Source organism: Cariama cristata, unplaced genomic scaffold, assembly GCF_000690535.1.
Source record: "Cariama cristata isolate BGI_N322 unplaced genomic scaffold, ASM69053v1 scaffold2021, whole genome shotgun sequence".
NCBI lineage: Eukaryota > Metazoa > Chordata > Aves > Cariamiformes > Cariamidae > Cariama > Cariama cristata.
The window spans coordinates 23,774-44,230 of NW_009597379.1; the positions used below are offsets into that span (position 1 = coordinate 23,774).

At 40.4% G+C, this 20,457-nt stretch overlaps 1 protein-coding gene across 1 annotated transcript; it reads right to left on the bottom strand.

Moving 5' to 3' along the window:
- Positions 1-1,155: 1,155 nt before the first annotated feature.
- On the bottom strand, positions 1,156-18,241 carry LOC104168285 (putative methyltransferase KIAA1456; the record flags this gene model as incomplete). The annotated part of the gene is made up of 4 exons (XM_009708834.1): positions 1,156-1,317; positions 1,845-2,122; positions 15,421-15,582; positions 18,077-18,241. Coding segments are annotated over 4 exons (767 nt in total), but the record flags the coding sequence as incomplete, so codon positions are not given.
- Between the last annotated feature and the right edge of the window lie 2,216 nt (positions 18,242-20,457).

Here is a 20,457-nt window from a genome sequence, read left to right on the forward strand (position 1 = left end):
GCTGATTCACAAACCCACAGAAACAAAGGCAGGAAGCAAAATTACAGACAGACCTCCCCAGCACATAAATCAGCAGCAGCAAAGCCGCCGTGTTGCTTGGGATTTTTGTTTGGTTTTCTTCCAAATATTTACTCTACATTGCAACCTTAAGCAAAGTTACTTACCTCAGTTTCTTTATCTATAAAAATTGGGTAATGAATCTGATCTTCTCTGCAAAAGGCAAAGCTGTACATAAAAGCATTGGTATTGCACGCTGATGTCAATGAATATTTTCTCAGTTGACTAACGGTCACTGGAACACTGTACAGATTTATTAAACCTGAGTTATTAAATCCTTCTGACTCACCCTAGTTTTGCTGACAGGGAGAAAGAGCAATCCAGGCTTAAGCCTACATGTCAAGCTCACTTTTCAAACTATTTTTGGAGGGGTCATGCAGTGGCATATATGGAGGTCAATATCTTTTTGCTTTCTTGGCTGTGAGTGCTACAAGGCAATGAAAAAGATCTCTAACTGTGACAGCGTCATGAGATACTGTCTCTGCCATGAGGGCTCTATACACCCAATAATTCTCATAAAAAACTCTCTGGCTGGTATGATTAGAAGTATCACATAGGCTGACAAAGTGAACTGTAATAAAATAGTGCGTCTTTCAATTACTTCCCGCATTACGTTACATCAAGTGGCAAAGCACAATAAACTTTAAAAGAGAAAACTGGCGTGAATGATTATATAGCTATAAATGAATAACAAAGACTTTTAATGCACATGTGAAAAATAATCCAGCCATCACCTTCCAACTGTATTTTACCTGTTTTCAAGCAACAAAACACAGCTGGCAGCGGTTTATGTAAAGGGGTCAGTGTGCTAAAATGTGCTCAGTCTGAAATAATACCTCTAGAAACAAAAATTTCAAGAGAGTTATATTTTAAGAACAAAAATCAAAGAAAACAATGTCACAGAACCTGAGAGTTTCAAAGCAGTCTCCTCCTCATAAGTTCCCATCTCCCCCAAAACAAACCCAAGGCTACAAAAATATTCAGGAAAGATTTTCAAAGGCGCTGAGCTTTCAGAAGGAAGAAAGCCCCTAAGTATTCTTTGTGCATTTCAATAAGGAAATTTCCCCTAGATCTTCCACACTCCAGTCTTTTCTACGATCACGCACCAAAGTATGAATGAGTAATATGTAGCTCAGGAATATGATGCTCTATCACCAACTCCCATTCCTTAAAACCGCGGTAGTAGGTCTTCAGCCAGGCCCCACCAGGACCCGTCCGCTGCTGGCTCTGCGTGGTCAAGGTGCCCTCATTGACTGCTTTCTGCAGAGAAAAACCCATTCTCCTTTTGTTCGGAGGTTGGCAGAAAGCTCTTTGTTTTGGGTGACGGTCTATTTTAAGTTGTTGTCTGACAGCTAATTCTTTCTGATGTGAAATCAGGTCAGGTAAACAGACTCCGCTGCAATCAGGAAGAGTAGCTGTACAGTTGCTTGCCCTAATTTTGAATAGCAACTTCTGAAAGCCTTCGAGCTTCAGCACGGGTTTAACAGCCACTTCAAAAGCTGTTGTATTTTCAAAACTCGGTTTGCAATTCAGAAAAAAGTCAGAAGCGCGTTTCAGAAAGCCACGCGCTCTGTTTTTTTTCAACTTTTTATTCTCTGTTTAATTCATTCAGCTGAAGGCCGTAATTGCAGTTATCTAATGAGCTCTTCTTGGTGGCACTGATCACCCACATTTAACACTGAGCCAAGTGATCCAGAGAAAAGAGACCATCTCAGAGATTTCTCTAACACCGTGCACGGTGCTTTTTTCTCCCCTCCACAGGACGAGCTCCTTGCTGTCCTGCATACCTCTGAAGTCCCGTCCGACTTATGAGAGGGCTGGTTCAAAGCCAGCTCTTTGTCCTTGTGAAGAATTGATTTTTGTACTCCACATGAGCAAGGCTCACCTGAGGAGCAGGAAGGAGGTGAAGGATTCCAAGGAACAAAGACATCTTGCTTTTCAAATCTTCTCCGTTTTTGCTCCATTGCCCACATATATATCATTATCTGGCTTCCTACTCTCAAGATGCGAGCCATCTCTTTTATTGCTCGCATGAGCCTCTCTTCCATCGAAAAATGGTGAATTGCTAGAACAGAACAGATAAGGTGAACAGGTATCCCTTGAGGCACTAATGAATACAGAGTATAAGGACAGGGACTGGCTCTGACACACTGGCAGCTGGTGGTTTTGCACCACAGGAATACATCATTTATCTTCCATTGTGCTACGTGTCATTGTACTATCTCTAACATCTCTTACTCTAAAGAGTTCATAACACACTGACTTATTTTAAAAGCACAGCAGAATTGAGAAACGTTGAAACAAGTGACATCTTTCAGATCGGCAATAAACAACACAACAGTCTTGTTTTCGCAATGAAAGGTGATCGCTTGGGGAGTGGCAAAGCAACCTGGCCCTTTTTTGTCCTCACCTAATGCTCACCTGTAGCCCGAAAGAAGCACTTCTGAAAGACTGTGGCCATAGATGGTCCTTTCAACAGCCGTGCTAGAGATCCTGCTAACGATACCCATTAAAAAAGGACTAGGTTAAAACTGCCTGCCTATTTCTCCTCCGTTATTGACAGACGTCAGTAACAAAGCAGAAAAAAATGAAGTCATTGTCAGCCTGGGATACATTTAAATCATCAACATATGTCTGAGAGACACTTAGCCAACTGGAATTTATCTACTTCTGCCATTAACCAATAGATATCATGACAACAAATAATTAGATAATCCCACTCTTTCTTGATAACGCCCCACACTACACAAACACGCGTGATGGGGAGAACGCCTCATCATTACAATGGTGAAACTCAAGCAGCACAGCTTCGCTTGAGTCAGAACTGGGTTTAAATTTGACTCCCATTTCAATAAAAATTTTTGCCCTGAAAAGGGCAATTGGTCTCAGGCTTTGGCAAGAATTTGCCAAACGGCAACTCTGCAGGTTGGCTCCGGCCCTCAGAGCAATTCACAACAGACGTCGCGGTTGATTACGTCTTGGTGCGCATCGGGGACTTCAGCAATGTCTCAGCTACATCAAATGAATGTTACCTTAGAAATAAGAATAGGAAACGATCCTGGAATAGTGCTGGAAAAGAAACGGCATATATTACAGATGCTGAGAATGAAAAGCAATAGAATTAGTGATATTTATCCAACCTTATATTTTCCTCAGTGAAAATGCCTGTGCCAGTTTGAGCATGTATTTCTACACATACCACTTTAGGTTACAATGATAAACCAGTTTTTGATTAAGCTGTGTTGGTTTCCACAGAAAAATAACAGATCTTTCAAGGAAACCAAAAAAAAAAAGGTGCAAGCTTTCGATTCTTTCTAGAAACGTAAGTATAGAAAATGCTAGCAGGAGCTCTGTATGTGCAGCCTCTCCGTGTCTGTCAGGGCGACCATTCGCCATCAGATCCATTTTGCCTCAGAAAAAGAGACACTTTACAATTAAAAGAATAACAGCATGCAATCCAGCTGAGATAGGAAAACACTCTCCCTGCAATGAATGATGCATTCAGAGCCTCGGCGGCAATGTGAGGATCAAAAGGCAAGCTTTGAAGAAATAGAGTCTTTTAACATTTAGTTATTCAGCTGCTCTGCCTGTAGGTTTCACTTGTTTGAGATGAACAGAAATCAATTCCAAAAGCTCAGGTCTTCTAGCACTGGTCGAAACGTTGACATTGAAACATTATGGTCTTTTTAATTAAAAAGGCATCAAGTATCATTTAAGAAATTACAGCACATTAATAAAATCTCACACTGAGCAAACCTTTAGTGTTGTCAAGATAAATTTGTCAGATAATTTTAAAAGCTAGGGGTGATGTTTTCCATTTAAAAATGCGTAACTCAAGGAAACGGAGCATCTGCATGGGGCAACATCACACTATCCTGAAATCACAGATTATCACGTGAATTATTGAACATGATTGTTTTTAATCAAAGCCAAACCTGAGGGCTCCAAGATCACCATGCAACCCCATTCACCTAAAGCAGGCGGCTTATAAAAAAATAATTCCTTTCTTTTCCTTGACATTAAATTCCTTGTATGTTGAAACTGTTTAAACTGAACAATCTGTGCTGTGCTGTGAAGGTGCCGTTTCAGAGGCGGAGTGGCTCAGGTTAGCTGGCAGTGAGGCACAAACCCTCACTGAGGGCCTGATTGCATCCCAGCAGCGACATGAGCCTGCTTCCCTCCCCTCCACTGGAAATGGTTCAGATCTGATTCTCCCGCCACTCCTCTCATACTGACGAGTAGATCGCACTGGGGGCAATATTTCGTAGAATCATAGAATCGTTATGGTTGGAAGAGACCTCCAAGATCATCAACCATATACCCAACGCCACCATGCCCACTAAACCATGTCTTGAAGTGCCCCGTCTAAACTTTTTTTAACATTTCATAGAATCATAGGATGGTTTGGGTGGAAGGAACCTTCAAAGACCACCTAGTCCAACCTCCTTGCCGTGGGCAGGGACACCTTCCGCTAGACGGAGTTGTCGAAGCCCCATCAAACCTGACCTTGAACAATTCCAATGATGGGCATCCACAGCTTCTCTGGGCAACCTGTACCACTGCCTCACCGCCCTCATTGTAAAAAATTTCTTCCTTATCTCTAGTCTAAATCTACCCTCTTTCAGTTTAAAACCATTGCTCCTGTTCTGTCGCTGCAGGCCCTGGTAAAAAGTCTCTCTCCAGCTTTCTTACAAATCCCCTTTAAGTACTGAAAGCCCAAATAAGGTCGCCCTGGTGTCCTTCAGTGCTACAATCTTTGGCCAGCTGTTAAACATATTTTAAGGTGATTTCCCAGCATCCAAACACTATAAAACAAGGGGCCAGATGCTTGAAAGTGCATTTGTCATAATGACTGGTACTTTAAATGAAAATTAGTTTTGTCCTAAATTAGAATAAATACAGACGCTTGCAGGTGGTGAAAACAAAATCAGGGCAGAGGAAACCCATCCTGGGTTGGAGCAAACATCCCTCCAGCACGGGGCTGTGACAGCAGTCAGTGCCAGATGTTTGGGAAAGAAAGAAGGGAAGATGTGATGCTCTCTTCCCTCGCCTCCTGCGGTTGGCAGCTGAAGAGCTTCTTCAGGCACAGGCTGGAGCTTGTATCTAATAACTAGTGATGGATCTGTCCTCCAAGGATGCTGTCTGGGACTCACGTGTACTTCTGATGATTACACAAATTCACATGTCAAAGGAATCTGCAATTTAATTACATATTTTTTAGAAAAATTGTTCCTTCTGTTTTAAAGCTTTCCCTGTGGTTCTCCTGTTGTAAGAAACCACAGAGATTTACTCCCTGTTCACTAATTTAATATCATTTGTGGGTTCCAGGATGCTATCTCTCTCTCCTTCAGGAGCAGTATGATGTATAGACTTCTTTTATGATGCTTTTATGATGATACTCTTCTTAGGTGAAGCGCCCTAGCCCATTAATCTATCCTCATAGATAAACAGTTTGCAACTTTGATCATTGTAAGGACCTTTACTAGTTTATCTATATCCTTCCAGAGATGGAGAACACCTGAATTTGATGCAATATTCAAGATATAGGTGCACCAGATATTTATCTTCTACCATTCTTCTGGATTTTCATTTTTGTTCTTAATATTTGAATACATTTTTGACCAGGTTTGAACAGAGAGCTAATATTTTTCAAGGAAATGAAAATGAGTCTGATAATGACTTCAATATGTCTTTCCTGGACAAGACTAGAGAGTACCACTGTGCCTGTACACTTAGTTATTTTTTTTCTATGCACATTACCTAGCATTCATCGACAAGTACTTCTCTGCAATTTTGCACTCAGTCGTTAGTTGCACGAGACTTGTTTTTGCAAGTCTTTGCAGTCAGTAATCCTCAATAATTCTATGTCACCACCAAACTTTATCACTAGCTTATTCATTTCATCTGTAGTTATAAAAAACATAGGAATCTGTTGAACAGTGGCCTTTTTATAGGTGCCACACACCTACGCTGAGCTTCCAACATTGACTCTTCCAGCACTTTCCACACTTGTCTGCTAACATTTTACCCTTCCAGCTTTCCCTTTCAATTTTCCTTAAGAGTTTTTTTCCTTTTTGGTAGTAAACTTTTATGCAGTGGATTTTTTAAAGCATGTTTGTTCCTAGCAGGAGGTTCGATTATGGTCACATTAAATTCAGTGACAGCATGTGGTTCTTGCACAATTACTTATTGATGCGGGCCTGATGCACCATTTCAGACTAATAAAAGTTGTTTCCCTTTTGTGGCTTCTCAGATTAATCTTTCCAAGAGGATTCGTGCCCCTGTGTATCATTTACACAACCTATGTATGGATAGTCGCGGTTTCTCGATATTGTGTTTTCTGCCCTTACAGCCCTCGCAATCTCTCTTAATAATCTGTGGTCATTTTCCCCAAATTTATCAGAGACTTAGTGATACGTCCTTATTATTATGCTGGTCTCCTCTGTAGCTGTCTACCTACTATCGCTTCTTCCAGAAGTTTATCCTCATGCTTTTTTCCACAGAAGAATGTTCCAGCTTTCTAGATGTTACACAACCCTTAAATTCACTACAAAAAGGGTTTTAATGAACATTATATCATTACCATACTAACGAACACCATGCCATGGTGATGAGGACAAGTAGAACCGCATTCAATTTTTTTAAACATCCAAACAAACCATTGCAAAAAAGAAATCTAAGGACAAAAATACTTGTTTGGGGTGAGCACAGGTGCTTGTCCAAAACCCCTGAGAGCTCTTTGCAGCAGCAAGGCCTTGCTTCATGGATTAACAGTTGTTATAAATCAAGCGTTCCTTTTCATTTTGGCCACACATTCCCCCAGTGTACCTAAAAGTCAATCCAAATTAATTTTGTGCCATGTACTCCTCATTCTCGCCACTTTTGTTTAAATTGAAGACTGAAAGATTTTCCATAACTGAAAGATACATAGTGCAATTTTAGATTTCAAAGGGAGGGGGTGAGGAGGAAAGGAGAACGTTTCAAAGATTCTTCTTCATTTCATGAGAATATAATTAATTGCTCCTTCTCTTAATTTAATACTGTGACTAATCCTACTAAAAGGGATTACTTAGAACAAGCAGACAATGCAAGATACATTTTTGTGTCATTCAGCTGTCTTCAGAGAACAAAACTGAAAGCATCAACAACTTTGAATTTTTTTTAGAAGTCATTTTCAAAATTAATATTTTAGGTCAATGATTCAATTTAAACCCTGTTAAATGGCAAAAAGAAATCTGTGTAATCAAGAATTGCTTTTCTTTGTCAAATTTCTTTACTGAAGTTAAATCCCTTCAGAGACATTTGGAAAGTATTTAAGGATCACAGAATCTTTATCTCGGAGACTCTTTTGTATATGCAGTGTATACACTTCAGATGTCACTTTATCTCTCTCAGTTCTAATAATAGGAACAATTGGAGCATACATAGAAGGAATGATTCCAAGTTAAATATGACTTTATTCTCTTCATTATGGTGGTATCAAAAATAAAAAGGGAAGGAAAAATACTAGTATACAAAGAATTATTTAAAAGAATTGCAGAGTAAACTTCAAACAATGTTTCCATTAAAAACTTTTTCCTATTAAAAACATAACTCATTAATTACTTAGGTTGGAAAATTTGTTCCTTCTTTTATTTTCGCACGTGTATGGTTAGCATGAGCAAATGAGGAAGCTGCCTTAATAAAAATCATTATAATTATGAAAGTTAATTAACTTATTAAAACCTTGATTCAGGAATATAATTATATGTTTAATTTTAAGCATCTGAGTAGCTACACTGGTTTCAGCAGAATTACTTCTGCATTTATATTAAAGGTAATTCTGAACTGCTTGTCGCAGCAGGGTATAAGTGGGGACACCTATAGCTAAAACCAGCAAAAGAGGGTAATAAAATAAGGTCAGGTGGAGCAGTTCTCATCAAGCCGTTCCCCTCCCTTGCTTTGTGCCATCCTCGAGATGCCTGCTCCGAGCCCCAATTCCCCCCCTTCGTCCCACCCGAAGCAGTGTGGCTTTGACTGGAGCTGCTGCCCCGGTCTCACTGGCTGCAGCACCTCTGGGGTTCATCCCGTGGGCTCTCAGAGCTGGCTCCATCTGCTCTCAAGCATCATTTAATCTTGCTTAGACACTTTACATTAGTCGGTCACTGTATAACGAGGAAATAATGCAGGCAGCTGCTGTCTTTCCTTCCCTCCCGGGCGTGCTCCTATGTGCTGGGCTTTAGGCTCCCCATCCGCTCCTTTGGGCTATTTGGCTGGAGGTTCTAAGGGATGGTGGTGGTGGTTTTCTCCTCCCAACGCAGCCAAGTGTTGGAGGACCAGGGCACATCTCTGAGTATTGGAAATGCAGGTTTGCAACCCCTCTGGCTGAGGAAGGAGGTGAATTGAGCTCTCCCGCTTTCTGGGTGAATGCGCTGAAGATTTGGCTGCACTGGAAAGAGAAAAAAAACTAAACATCTGCAATGATCTGTTAGACACCAACCCCAAAAGAAGCCTTGGTGCTACAGATCTTTATTTAGTGAAGAAGGTTTAAATACACACCCAGCTCAGGTGCCTGAATGCCATTCTGGATCCATTCTGGATCTCAATGTCTTACTCAGTAGAAGAATAAACTTTTGGTAGTACAGAGTGAAACCCCCATACTTGGGAGCTTGCTCTCAAGTGCCAGCACAAACCTGCCAAAACCGTCACGTGGAAGCTGCTCAGCCATCCCTCCTTCCAAAACCACGGCCGCATTGCTCTGCACCCCGAGAGAGCAGAGGATAACGACCGTACATGAGCAAGTTGTGTGGCCGGTGAGAAGCTATCACCTCTTTTAATGACACCCAACAGTAGGACAAGACCTTGCAACCAGGTAACATGTTGTTAAGAACATACAGGTGAGATTTAGAACATATATACTATCAACATGATGACAGTGATAAGACCACAGATAGCTGATTGTGGTCTAAAATAAATGATTACATTTAAAAATGCTGAGCAGGCTGCTGGCTGCTACTGTGAAAATTAAATTAAATATAAGGGTGTATTTGGAGTTTGCACTGGTTCTGCCTTCCAGTAACTTGGAGCAATAGAGGCGACAGTAAGGGGCAGAGCTCATTCTGTTGTGATGTGCTTTTTGCTAAGGGAAAAACAAGAAAGAGTCAGGTTTTCCGACCTGACCTCATCCTGAGATAACTATGTATTGTCCACTGAAAATAAACGTAGGATAATTTTGACAAATCAATTATAACTTGCATGAAAATATCAATGCAGGGAACACAAAGCTCCTCATTTAATTAGGTAAGATAGAAATCTGGCTCCTTGCTGTTGGTGAGAATTGCACCGATAGACAACACTGCCAGTTGATGAGCCCAGTGAGAGCAACGGCGTGAACAACAGATAAAACCCACAGGTGTCAACCACGGTCTCTGGCGGTCCTGTGGATCTTCTCCGCATCTCTCAGAATTTGCGACTACTAGCTTAGACATAAGTGTATTCGCTTTAAATAAAACACTAACAGTGATGAGACCAAGGCTGAAATCAGGGCTTGCAGATGTCTCAGAAGAAGCAGAGATACTCTCTGGGTTGCCTCGTCAAAACCAGAAAATCCCACTATTGGTGACATTTCTCCTCTGCCTCCAAGACCTCTTGTGACATTTAAACTTTGTAAGTATTTTGCACCTCTGACTTCCATCAGGGAGGAGAGTTGGCTGCTGTGAGAGGAGCTATATTAACAGTAGGCACAACTGGTTATAAGAGAGTCAATGGATTTTTCTCAAAAAGGCCAGGTGGCCTTTACATTAAAATAGATGCAGAAAAACAGAGGTTGGTTGTTTTCCAGCTCCAAGGCAGAATTAAACACTTGGCCCAAACGTGACTCAAATTGGTCTAACCTACTCTTAAAAGCCTTTTAATATCTGAGGTAAATAACCTTTGCTGCAGGGTAAAATGATTATTTTTTTTTCTTCCCATGTCAAACAAAGAATGTCTTTCCATAAAAATCATTTATGTATTTGAAGACTACTATGTTTCCTTCAGTCTTTTATTTTTTTCCTTTCTTGACTAACCAAACTAACTAAAAAATTCCTTCAGCTTCCTATAATAATTTAGATTTTTCTAAACATCAGTTATTTAAAATGTCTCCACACTGATCACAAACTTTGTAAGGCATGGTCCACAAAAGCAGGTATGATATTCCACTTACGATCTCGGAAGTACCAAACGCAGGAGGGTGACTCATTCTTCTGCCTTCCAAGAAACTGCTCCATCACCATACCCCAGACAGCCATTTGCCTGGTCCTGTAGCAGCACGACACCACTCACATGTATTTGCCCTGTGGTCTGTCTTGCCTGGCCATTAATTCGCACTTTGTTCACTGAATATTTCCATCCTGAGCATGGAACGTCCCTCTCGACAGTTTCTGTATGTTTTCTTGTTGATTTCAGACAACTCTCCATCACTTGGATGTCAAATCCCACCTTCCAAAATAATTCCAACTCTTCCTACATAGGAGCCGTTCACAAATTGTTCAATATGCTCTCTAGCCTGTCATTAAAGTTATTAATTAAAATTTTGCATAGAAACAGATGTAAGGTGAGTCCCAAGAGCATCTCTTTTGAAATGTGTCCTGGTTGGACAGTGAGCCACTGATCCATTTTGAGAATTTTTTTTTTGCCTATTCTTAGCTTTGTTTACTTATTTTACTTGCAACAATGACATGAAAGTCAAGATATATCATGTCTTCTCCTGCTGCCCTGTCTATTGGGATGATTACCCTGTCAAAGACAGAAAGCAGATTGGCTTGCTCCTGACAAATACATGTTGGCTGTTTCCCATTACATTAGTATTCTGTAGGTTTAAATAATTTATTCTATTTAAATGAGATTGTTTAAATGATTTATTCTAGTATCCTTGCATAAATCTAAGTTAGACTGGCTTCCTCTTAATATGCTTTCTCTCTTTTGGAAACAAGTATTATGTTTGCTTTTCTTCACTTGCTGGAGATCTTAAAGTTAATCTGCTAGTTCACAGTGGTTTAAGATTAATGTCATGATTTCCTAACAATTTGTGTAACCTAATTTATCTAAATATTCTTTAAGATGCTATTTCCTTTTTATAGTCTAAACTCCTGTCCCCTGGCTAAAACTCTACTAACTTGTTGATGACTACTATTAACTTTTTGTCAAGACCAAAGAAAAAATGCAACTTCCTCTGTCATCTGTTATTTGCTTTTCTTTCCTTTTTGTTTTCCTCTTGCTTTGTATACATTTGTAAAACCTTATACCAGTTCCAATTAATGTTACGCTGCAGTCATCCTGACTTTGGTTTGTCACACCATCCCTTGTAATTATTGATAATCACGTTTTTTGACAATTTCTTTTCCCTTTCTGTGGCACTAAACCTTTCCTGATGCTGTCATGCTGGATCTTGTTATACTCTGCTTTCCACTGGGACAGATTGTTGTTGTTAACATTGCTTTTCTTAGGGAATGTAATTTTCTGAACACTGTGCCTTTTTGTTGAAAAAAGTTAAAAAAATGTTAGGATGTAATCCTGATTGATCCTTAGGAAAAACAGAATTTAGGAGAATTGGCAGGTAGTGCCAACATACCTATCTGACAAAACTCAGGCAGAAATAACCAAGGCTGCACAGAAATAGGAGGTTTCTTTATGGGTAAAGAAAGTATGTCGTGATGGCATTGCAATATCGTGCCCATATTAATTGGCACGACAGTTGCAATGTAGCTACACCGATATGATCTGATACTGACACTTGGTTTCTTCTTGCTCAGTGTTTCACTGAATTTTACCATAAAGACAGAACCTTATACAGTAAGGAAACTCTCCTGGACCTTTTATTTGGCCTTTTCACCAAGAGACTCTTCCACCTTGTAAACTTTAAGAATTACACTGTTTGCAATTATGCAGACCATTTTCTCAGACAGTGTAAATTAGAGGACTAGACAGGTTTACATCCCTTAGGTTCCCCTCACTTCTTCTGCTGAATTACCACATGCCTAAAAGATCACAGATTAAAGCGAAGTTAATTTTCACATATTGGTATTAACACCAAGGAAAGCCATTTGATGCTCTTCACTCCAGGAACTTTTTTCTCCCGCTGGGATGAAAAGTCTGATCAGATATTTCAGTAATAGAAAATAACTTTACTGACTTGAGTATCTGACTCCTAATAGGAGAGGAAAATGTGATGTCTTCACCTTTGGAGGAAAGAAATTACTTATCTAAATTAATAGAAAAAGCTGCTTCTTATCCCTTGCCCATCTCAGAGTCCAAGAGCTCAGCACGTACAAGATTTTATTAGCACCTCTCTATATAAAGGAGAGAACCACCTTGACAGAGGTAAAGCCATGCTAAAAAATCAGTCCTGCATTATGATTCAGAACAATTCCTGAGCCAAAGTGGAAACATGAGTGTCAGTCCCCTTTCCATTACTGCAAGTGGCACAAATCCTACTTATTTCAATAACACAGGAATGGCTTCATCGTGCTAACAATAACAAAGCCATCAGTATATGGCAAAGGTTGTTCGATGATATTAAATCTCAAATAAAATTATGCTATGAATACACTGGGAAAGTGAGTATGATTTCTTTCTTAAGGCAGAAAAACATTGTGAAATGAATTGCATACTCACAGGGCAAATTTGTCTCCTTGAGTGGAAAGTTAAGCATTTGAAAGCATCACATTTTAAACTTTTACTGTTATATCATGTCTAGATTTGTTTCTTGTCAGTATAGGTTATTCCATTTACTGAACTGGCAAAAATACTTCATTATATATGCATGCACAATAGGTGTTGAGTACAAGAAAAATCATCAAGTTAGGCTTGATGCTCCTCTTCTGTCAGTATTTCCCACTGTAGACTTGGCTTTAGAAGACCTACAGAAATGTCTTCCTCCTGTTGTGGTTTAACCCCAGCCAGCAGCTAAGTACCACGGAGCCACTCGCTCACTCCTCCCCCCTCCCCGGTGGGATGGGGAGGAGACTTAGAAAAAGGTAAAACCCATGGGCTGAGATAATAATAATAATGATTGTAATGAAAAGGTAGATAACAAAGAGAGAGAGGAATAAAATGCAAGAAAAAGGCAAGTGATGCACATTGCAATTGCTTACCACCCGCTGACTGATGCCCAGCCCGACCCCGAGCAGCGATCGGCCCCTCCCAGCTGACTCCCCCAGTTTCTATACTGGCCATGACGCTCTATGGTATGGGATATTCCTTTGGCTGGTTGGGGTCAGCTGTCCTGGCCGTGCTCCCTCCCAGCTCCTTGTGCCCTTCCTTGCTGGCAAATCATGGGAAACTGAAAAGTCCTTGACTAAGGGTAGGCACTACTTAACAACAACTAGAACATCAGTGTGGCATCAACATTGTTCTCATACTAAATCCAAAACCACAGCACTGTACTAGCTACTGGGAAGAAAATTAATTCTATCCCAGATGAAATCAGGACACCTCCTTTCACAGTCTCCTGAAGATTAAGAGAACACATACTTATCCAAAGTACAGTATATATGTACTATAGTAGTATCACACTATATACTAGCATATGTAATAATTCAACATATTATTTGAAGCTTTATAATGCATCTGAATCATATTTTTCAGCAATAATAAGGAAACATGATCATTACTATGGTTCATTCATGCTCTGTGATGGTAAAGTCTGTAACAAATAACTTTGTAATTTGCAGCTGTACTACAGTGCGGAAAGGGCCACAGTCCTTAACCACGCAGTTCTACCTGTTGCCCAAGGGTCCTTCTGGATTCCTCACCGATTCTAGCTTCTCGCACGGTAGCCATGCAAACAGGGCTTTCAGCTTGCTGTGGATGGGAAGGTCTGTAGTTCTGCATCTCCAGCAGCAACCCCAGCCCAGTTACTTTGCTTTTCTGTGGACTGATCACAAGTACTCCCAGGGCACAGAGTCTTTTGAGTCGGACAACTTCTGAATGTTACTACATACCCTTTTCAACAAATCTGGCTTGTCCTTCACTTCCTTACTCTGGATTTTGAGAGAATGCCAAATCACCTTTGGGCACACGATGGTTGTTACTCCGTCTGGGTAAGGATATGAAAACCCAATAATAAGGACGGTGAGCTATTGGTCACGTTTCTTAAATCATGACTGAAAGATTTTCAGATGGGGTAGCTGAGCACGGTTCACAGCCCCGTACAATGTTGTACCAGTGACAGTAATGCAATCTCAAATTTCCATCAAATGTCAAATGGACCGGGACTTGAAAAGTAAAGTCCTTCAGGGCTTACAGAAAGGTCACCTGAGACATGGAGAAGAGGTTGTGTCAGGCTACTCACTAACTTCAAGAGATGTGAGGTATTAACATTTCTCTTTGATTTAACAAGGCTTAAAGACGTTCATACTCCTTTGGTTGAGAAAAGGAAAGTCAAGTTTGCTGAGCACTGTAATTTGTTTTATTTTCAGTATTGTTCAACTTTTAATCAGTATAAGCGTAATATCTAACTTTTAAAAGGTGATTGAGTAATTTCCAGACTCTCAAAATAAAAGAACCCTAAAAATTTAAAAGAGAAAAAGGCAAAGGCTAAAGCTACCATTCAACATCTGCTTTAAAAGGGGCAAAACCAGGTAGTTCCTCCATCCTTAAGTTGGGTTGAAAAGGGCAACTAAACAAAAAGGAAAAATGTTACAAGAAATGAAATCTGAGGTTATTCAATGAACATTTTAAGGCGTCAGTGCTACTGAAACAAGCACTTCTGCTTCCCTTGCCATCGGCTCCTTGTTCTTTCTCTGCATTATCCCCTGCTTTTGCTGAAAGAGGTCTCTCTGCAGTGAAGCAACGAGTAACTTATTTGGCTAAAAGCAACCTTTCTGTTTGCTGGGTTACCTTCCAGCTGGATCAGTGTCATGGTCATCCTTCTTCATAAACACAACAATGATTGTGTTGGCTGACAAACCATGGAGCATGGGAGTAAAAAAGTGTTTGGAAAGGTGCGAAAGGATTACATACCGAACTTTGAATATGCTCAGTGTTCCTAAGCAAGTTTTGCTATATCTTCTTCCTGACAGAGCCAACATTTCAAATTTCTGCCAGGTAATAAGGCACAAACAAGGCTCTCCCCTCCTGTTTTGCGCATTGCAGTTTAATTGTGCTTGGACTAGAATAAAACTCAGCTCGCATCTGTGTGACATACCCATTTTACAGTTTTTCACTGAATTTGCAATAATATAAATTTCTTGTGCTAATATAGATCTACCTGGACTGCAAAACCCCAAATATTCTCTCGTTCACTGAAAAAACCCAAACCTAGAAGAGACTGCGATACCAGCCTAAGTGGTTTAGACTCTTTAAAGGTCTGGCCTATAGACACTGGCAGCACACAGAACTTACCATCGATGGACAGGACAGCGTGGAAGCATTGACTTCGATAAGGCAGACACAAGCTATGGCAGACCATTGCTTCATGGCCTAAATCCACCAACGGGAAACAGTAGTCGCAACCCAGTTTATGGACTCGAGAACTGATGTGAAGGTATTTGCCATTTCTGCAGCCTGAAGAAATAATAAGGAGGAGAAAGAAAGGCGGACATTTGGTGTCTGTACAAAAGAAAATGTATTCCTGACATAAGCCATGATGTACGCCCTTGACTGGCCTGATAGCTTGACATTCTCCACCCATTTTCAAGGAAATACAATTGCAGGGGAATTCAGGTTATTTTTTACCATCACAGTACAATGAGCACAGACTGCTCCTTTCTGTCTAGCAGGCTCTCTGCTGCGTGACAGGAGGTGTTCAAGTGGGATTGCTAGAGAGCATTTACCTTGGCCTTCCCACCACATACAGAATCGAAAATATTTATAGTAATGATGCTACTGCAGTTCTGCTTATAATAGACTCAAAATGATAAGTGAAAGCATCATGTAGTGGGAGCACAACACTGAATTATTCCTGTGTATTGAAATGCTGATAGACAAACTAGACTGCTAAGTAATTAAGTCACTATTAGACCAAACCATTAAATCCATTGTTTGCTGTTTTAACTGCTGCTAATTGCTGTCACCATGACAACAGCGCGGTTTCTTTTTCTGATTTCTCCACGCAGTTTCCTTCTCATAATGGAGCCTGTGACACAGAAATTTACATCTTCCTGAACTGAAATACTTCTTGTGTTGAAATAAAGGCAGACATCTTCAGATAAGAACAATTTTAATGTCAGCAGTAAAATGGATCTTATCTAAACTTTTGATAATTTATTTGCAGAATTATCTGGATCTTAACAAAAGTGCATTTTAAAGTAGATTATTAATTTTAAAAACTTGCCTTCTCACTTGTATCATAAAATTCATAGTTCAGATTGAGATCAGGGAGGTAAATGCATCGGGCTAGCATAATACCCTGTACCTTGTGCAGACCTTCGTTACGTCCTGTTTATGGCTATGCTTACATCAAACATTAAGCTTGGGTCAGAGCCCAGATTTTATCTCTCATTTTTTTAAAAAATCATAGTTATTTTGGAGCCTCCCAAATATTTAAGTCTCTATATTTAGGTTACAGCTATCCCATAGCATCTATTCTGAAACCCTGTGTGGGTCTCTGTGTTCAGCAAGGAGCCTCCCAGCCCCATCAATCTGTTATGGCATTTGAATGGGAGAGCAACCATTGCTGAGCTGCAGGTAGAAGTCTGCTCCTAACTCCTTGTGTAATATTAACTGCCGATCCCATCTGCCAGGAATGAATGAAAGATATCCAGAGAAAAGCTGGAGCTCTCTCGATCCTTCTTATGGCTGACTTCAGTACTAGATGAGAAGAGCTGCTGTGAAACGGTACCAGCACTTGGCAAATATTAGACTCTGTTTTCCAAGGAGAAAGAGCAGAAAGAGGACTACCCTGGAGCTCTGACTGGTAGACAACTCCAGGACTTTTTCTGGTTTTCACTTTTGGAGGGAAAGGCTTCGGTATAAGCCAAACGACAGCTACTAAATACATTTTAGGCTACTTCCCAGGGATGGAGGGGCAGAGGAGAGCCCTGCAGGGAGACTCCTCTCCAGCGCCGTGGCACCTCTCCTGGCAATCGTGTTTCATACGAAACTCATCTCTGGCCACGGACACCACAACAACATGCCAGCAGCCTCTGCAGACCAAAGCCCAGGAGCCAAGCCTGAGCTTAAATTCCAGCGTTAACAAAGTTCAAAGTCTATGACATCAGTAAAAATTCAATGTAATGGTTCTTTGTATGCATTTTATTTGTTCACATTGAACACATTGCAAAATCTGCCAGTATCTGGTAGGAATATAATTCCCAGCATTTAGACTGTGATAAACTAGGAAAAGTATATGGTAAAGTTGGAATGACACCCAAAAAGTTAACGTGATTAGCCCAACACTCAGTTATTTTTCTCTTTCACAAACATTTCCATGCTATAGTGGGGAGACTACACATATGTGTGGCTGGAAAGGATTACAGGTCCAAAAAACTGTTTAGAAGTCTAGCCTAAACATGTAAAAATGATAAATTCTCATTGCCCAGATCTCATCTGGGCAACCAGCACGTATCCACTCCTGGTGCAGATGCTGAAGCCAGTACTGAGGCTTCCCTCGTACTATTTAGACATTCTCAAACCTTTGGCGAATCAAAAACTTATTTTTAATTCAGTGTCACACATTGTTCCGCAAAGCACTCAGGACAGTGTCACGATACTTGCTTCAAACTGGCCACACACAATACATGTTGTAAGAGCTAAACAAGATTTCAAATTCCAAAATTATCATACCAATACACAACATTAACATCCATTAATGACATCTTAATAAATTTAGCTTCAGGTTAGTGCTTTGGTTTAGTTGACCTCCCAGATACTGGCCAAAGTCAAATTGTCTTCATATACTTATGAACGGTGGAGCAAAGTAGGAGGCAAATCTGATAGTCTAGCCATTTCGATTCCAGAGCTTGATTCACAAGCTCCAAAGTCTTCTGCCACAAGTATTGCTTGATAGGGAGGACATACTTAGACTGTCATTAGCAATGTGGTAAACAACCTCACTCACCAATATCAGCAATCAGGTTGCCTGGTTCCTGCTCTGAAATGAACTGCTGCACCTTTGGCTGTGCCTTGTAGCGTGCATCATTGAAGAAAGGAGCAATTTTCTCATATACACTGTGAACGTGGTCCCTTTTGGGTTGACTTATGTCCTTCTCCGTCACAATCAAGGCTAGGATAACTCATTGAAGGTAGTGCAACTGTCCTAGAGAAAGGGAAGGGAGAAAAACAAATGCTGAAACTCCTGTCACCAAAGTAGATTTCCTTAAGTTAAGCAGTATGAGGCTGTTTATTTAGGAAATAGCATTTCCAAATACTATGTTGCTGTTAAAAAGAAATTGCTGAGGCTTTTAGAGGAAGAAAGATCTATTCCATGATTTTGTACAATGTATTGTTTTCTTGTATAAATCTGAAAGGAATGTTATGACCTATCATTATTAACCTGCTTATATTATACTTTGGAAGCTATTAATTTTTGCTTCGTAGTCTTCCACCCTTTTTCAGTCTACTTTTGAAAAAGATATTTTCTAAGAAGTCCTTTGTTTACAGACACATCTTAAAAAACAGTAGCTGAAAATGATGATGAATACCAAAAGATACTCAGAGTCTGTAACAAAAGCTCCGAGAGGTGTCATTTCTCCTCCGCTTCGTTCAGCACCCAGAAAGATCCATGCTTACAGACTTCCCATTGCGCAATTCACTGACGCCGTGTGTCACGGTGAACAAAAATCTTTCCAGCTTTCCAAGCATCCTTTTTTTTTTTCAGCAGTTCTGGATTGGCATGGTGCACTGGTATTAGCAATGCCCCCAGGAAAACCCTGTGAAATTGTGAATAGCCTGTTGCATCCCAAGTCATTGTTCAGTTCACCATGAAGCTTTGTACAGATAGGCTGTAAACACTGTGAACTTCATTGAACATATGCTTCCCATGCCAGGATTTCCATTGATTTATTGAAGATTTGGGCCACCAAGACAGGCTGCTCCGGCTCCACTTGCATGCTGCAAACAACTCCACGCAGAATAACTTCTCCTCTGAGGCAAAGGTATCGATGACAGCCCTTCACCCAAGATCTCTGCACTGCAGGCTGGCCATTCATCTGACTTCTGATACAGTCCTTATCTGGTCCTTATTTTCAAACCCATAAGCATTTAAAATCCTGTCAACTCAAAAGACTATTGTTCTCGATTTCCTAGGCAATTACATCAAAGAGAAACACTGGAGCAGACTAAGCCCAAATTCGATCCTGCAGTAAAATCAAGAAATTAACTCGGGAGGGGTTTTGGTTATGTCATTTTTTAATCTGAAAAACTGTGTTAGAATTAAATCCTGTAGCCCTTGGTGTCTTCTGTCATATCAGGTCTTCACTCAGCATCACTGGGAAATTGCCCAGACTGCAAGTTTCCTAAATATCCTGCCTAGATCAAAGTGATGACAAGGATTGGAGTGGGGTGAAGAAATTCTTTGGAAGATCAGCGCTGTTCTCTTCATTATATGTATTGCTAAATCACAGCCACTTTAGAAACACAGATAACGGAAAAAAAAAAAAAAAAAAAGACGATGAATGTGAGCTGCCTTGGTTCAGTCTCTCCTGCACTTCAATGGATATCTTTTTAGCTTCTACTGAGATTTAAAGCCATCACCTTGCAAGCACTTACACAGGTGCTTAACTCTGTGTGTGCAAACAATACCACTGCCTGAATCCAGTGGGGATATTCCAGGCACAGAGTTCACCACATGCATTAGTGCCTACAAGACTGGCTCTCCAAGGCAGAAGGATTGTTGTTTTTTTTTTTAATTGTTCTTCATTATAACCAAACTCTGCTGTAGAAGCTAGTTTTTAAAAAATACTTTCAGAAAAACCCTGGCTGAAATAGCTGAAGTGCTCTACTGGGGATCATTTCAAGAGGAAGCTGATGTACTATCAAATATACAGGGAAAGGCAGAAGGAGGCTGGAGAAGGAGAGGGAAATTGTTCTTTGGAAAAGCCGCAACATCATTTCAAAGCTTTGCTATTGCTTCATTTGACAGGAGGAAATAATAGCTGGTGAATTGATGTAAGATCACAGGAGTGAAGAGAACAGAGCTGTTTCTGTTTAAGTCCAGGCTTACACTCAGAAAGAGCTTACTTAGGCGGAGGGACAGCCTGGAAGTTGCTATCAGCTTGAGACTCATAATTACCAGGAAAAGAAAGAAGGTGCATATGAAAGCATTGGGCAAGAGAAACCACATCGTAAGACATCCTTTCATACTGAGGCAAAAAAATGTTTAAATGCAAAAAAACCATCACGAGTTGTGTGTAAAAGTCTCTCCTCTGCAACAGGAGCAAAAAAGGTGTAGCAGGTGCTATAAATAAATCCCACCTAGAATTAAGAAAGACGTAGCATTGT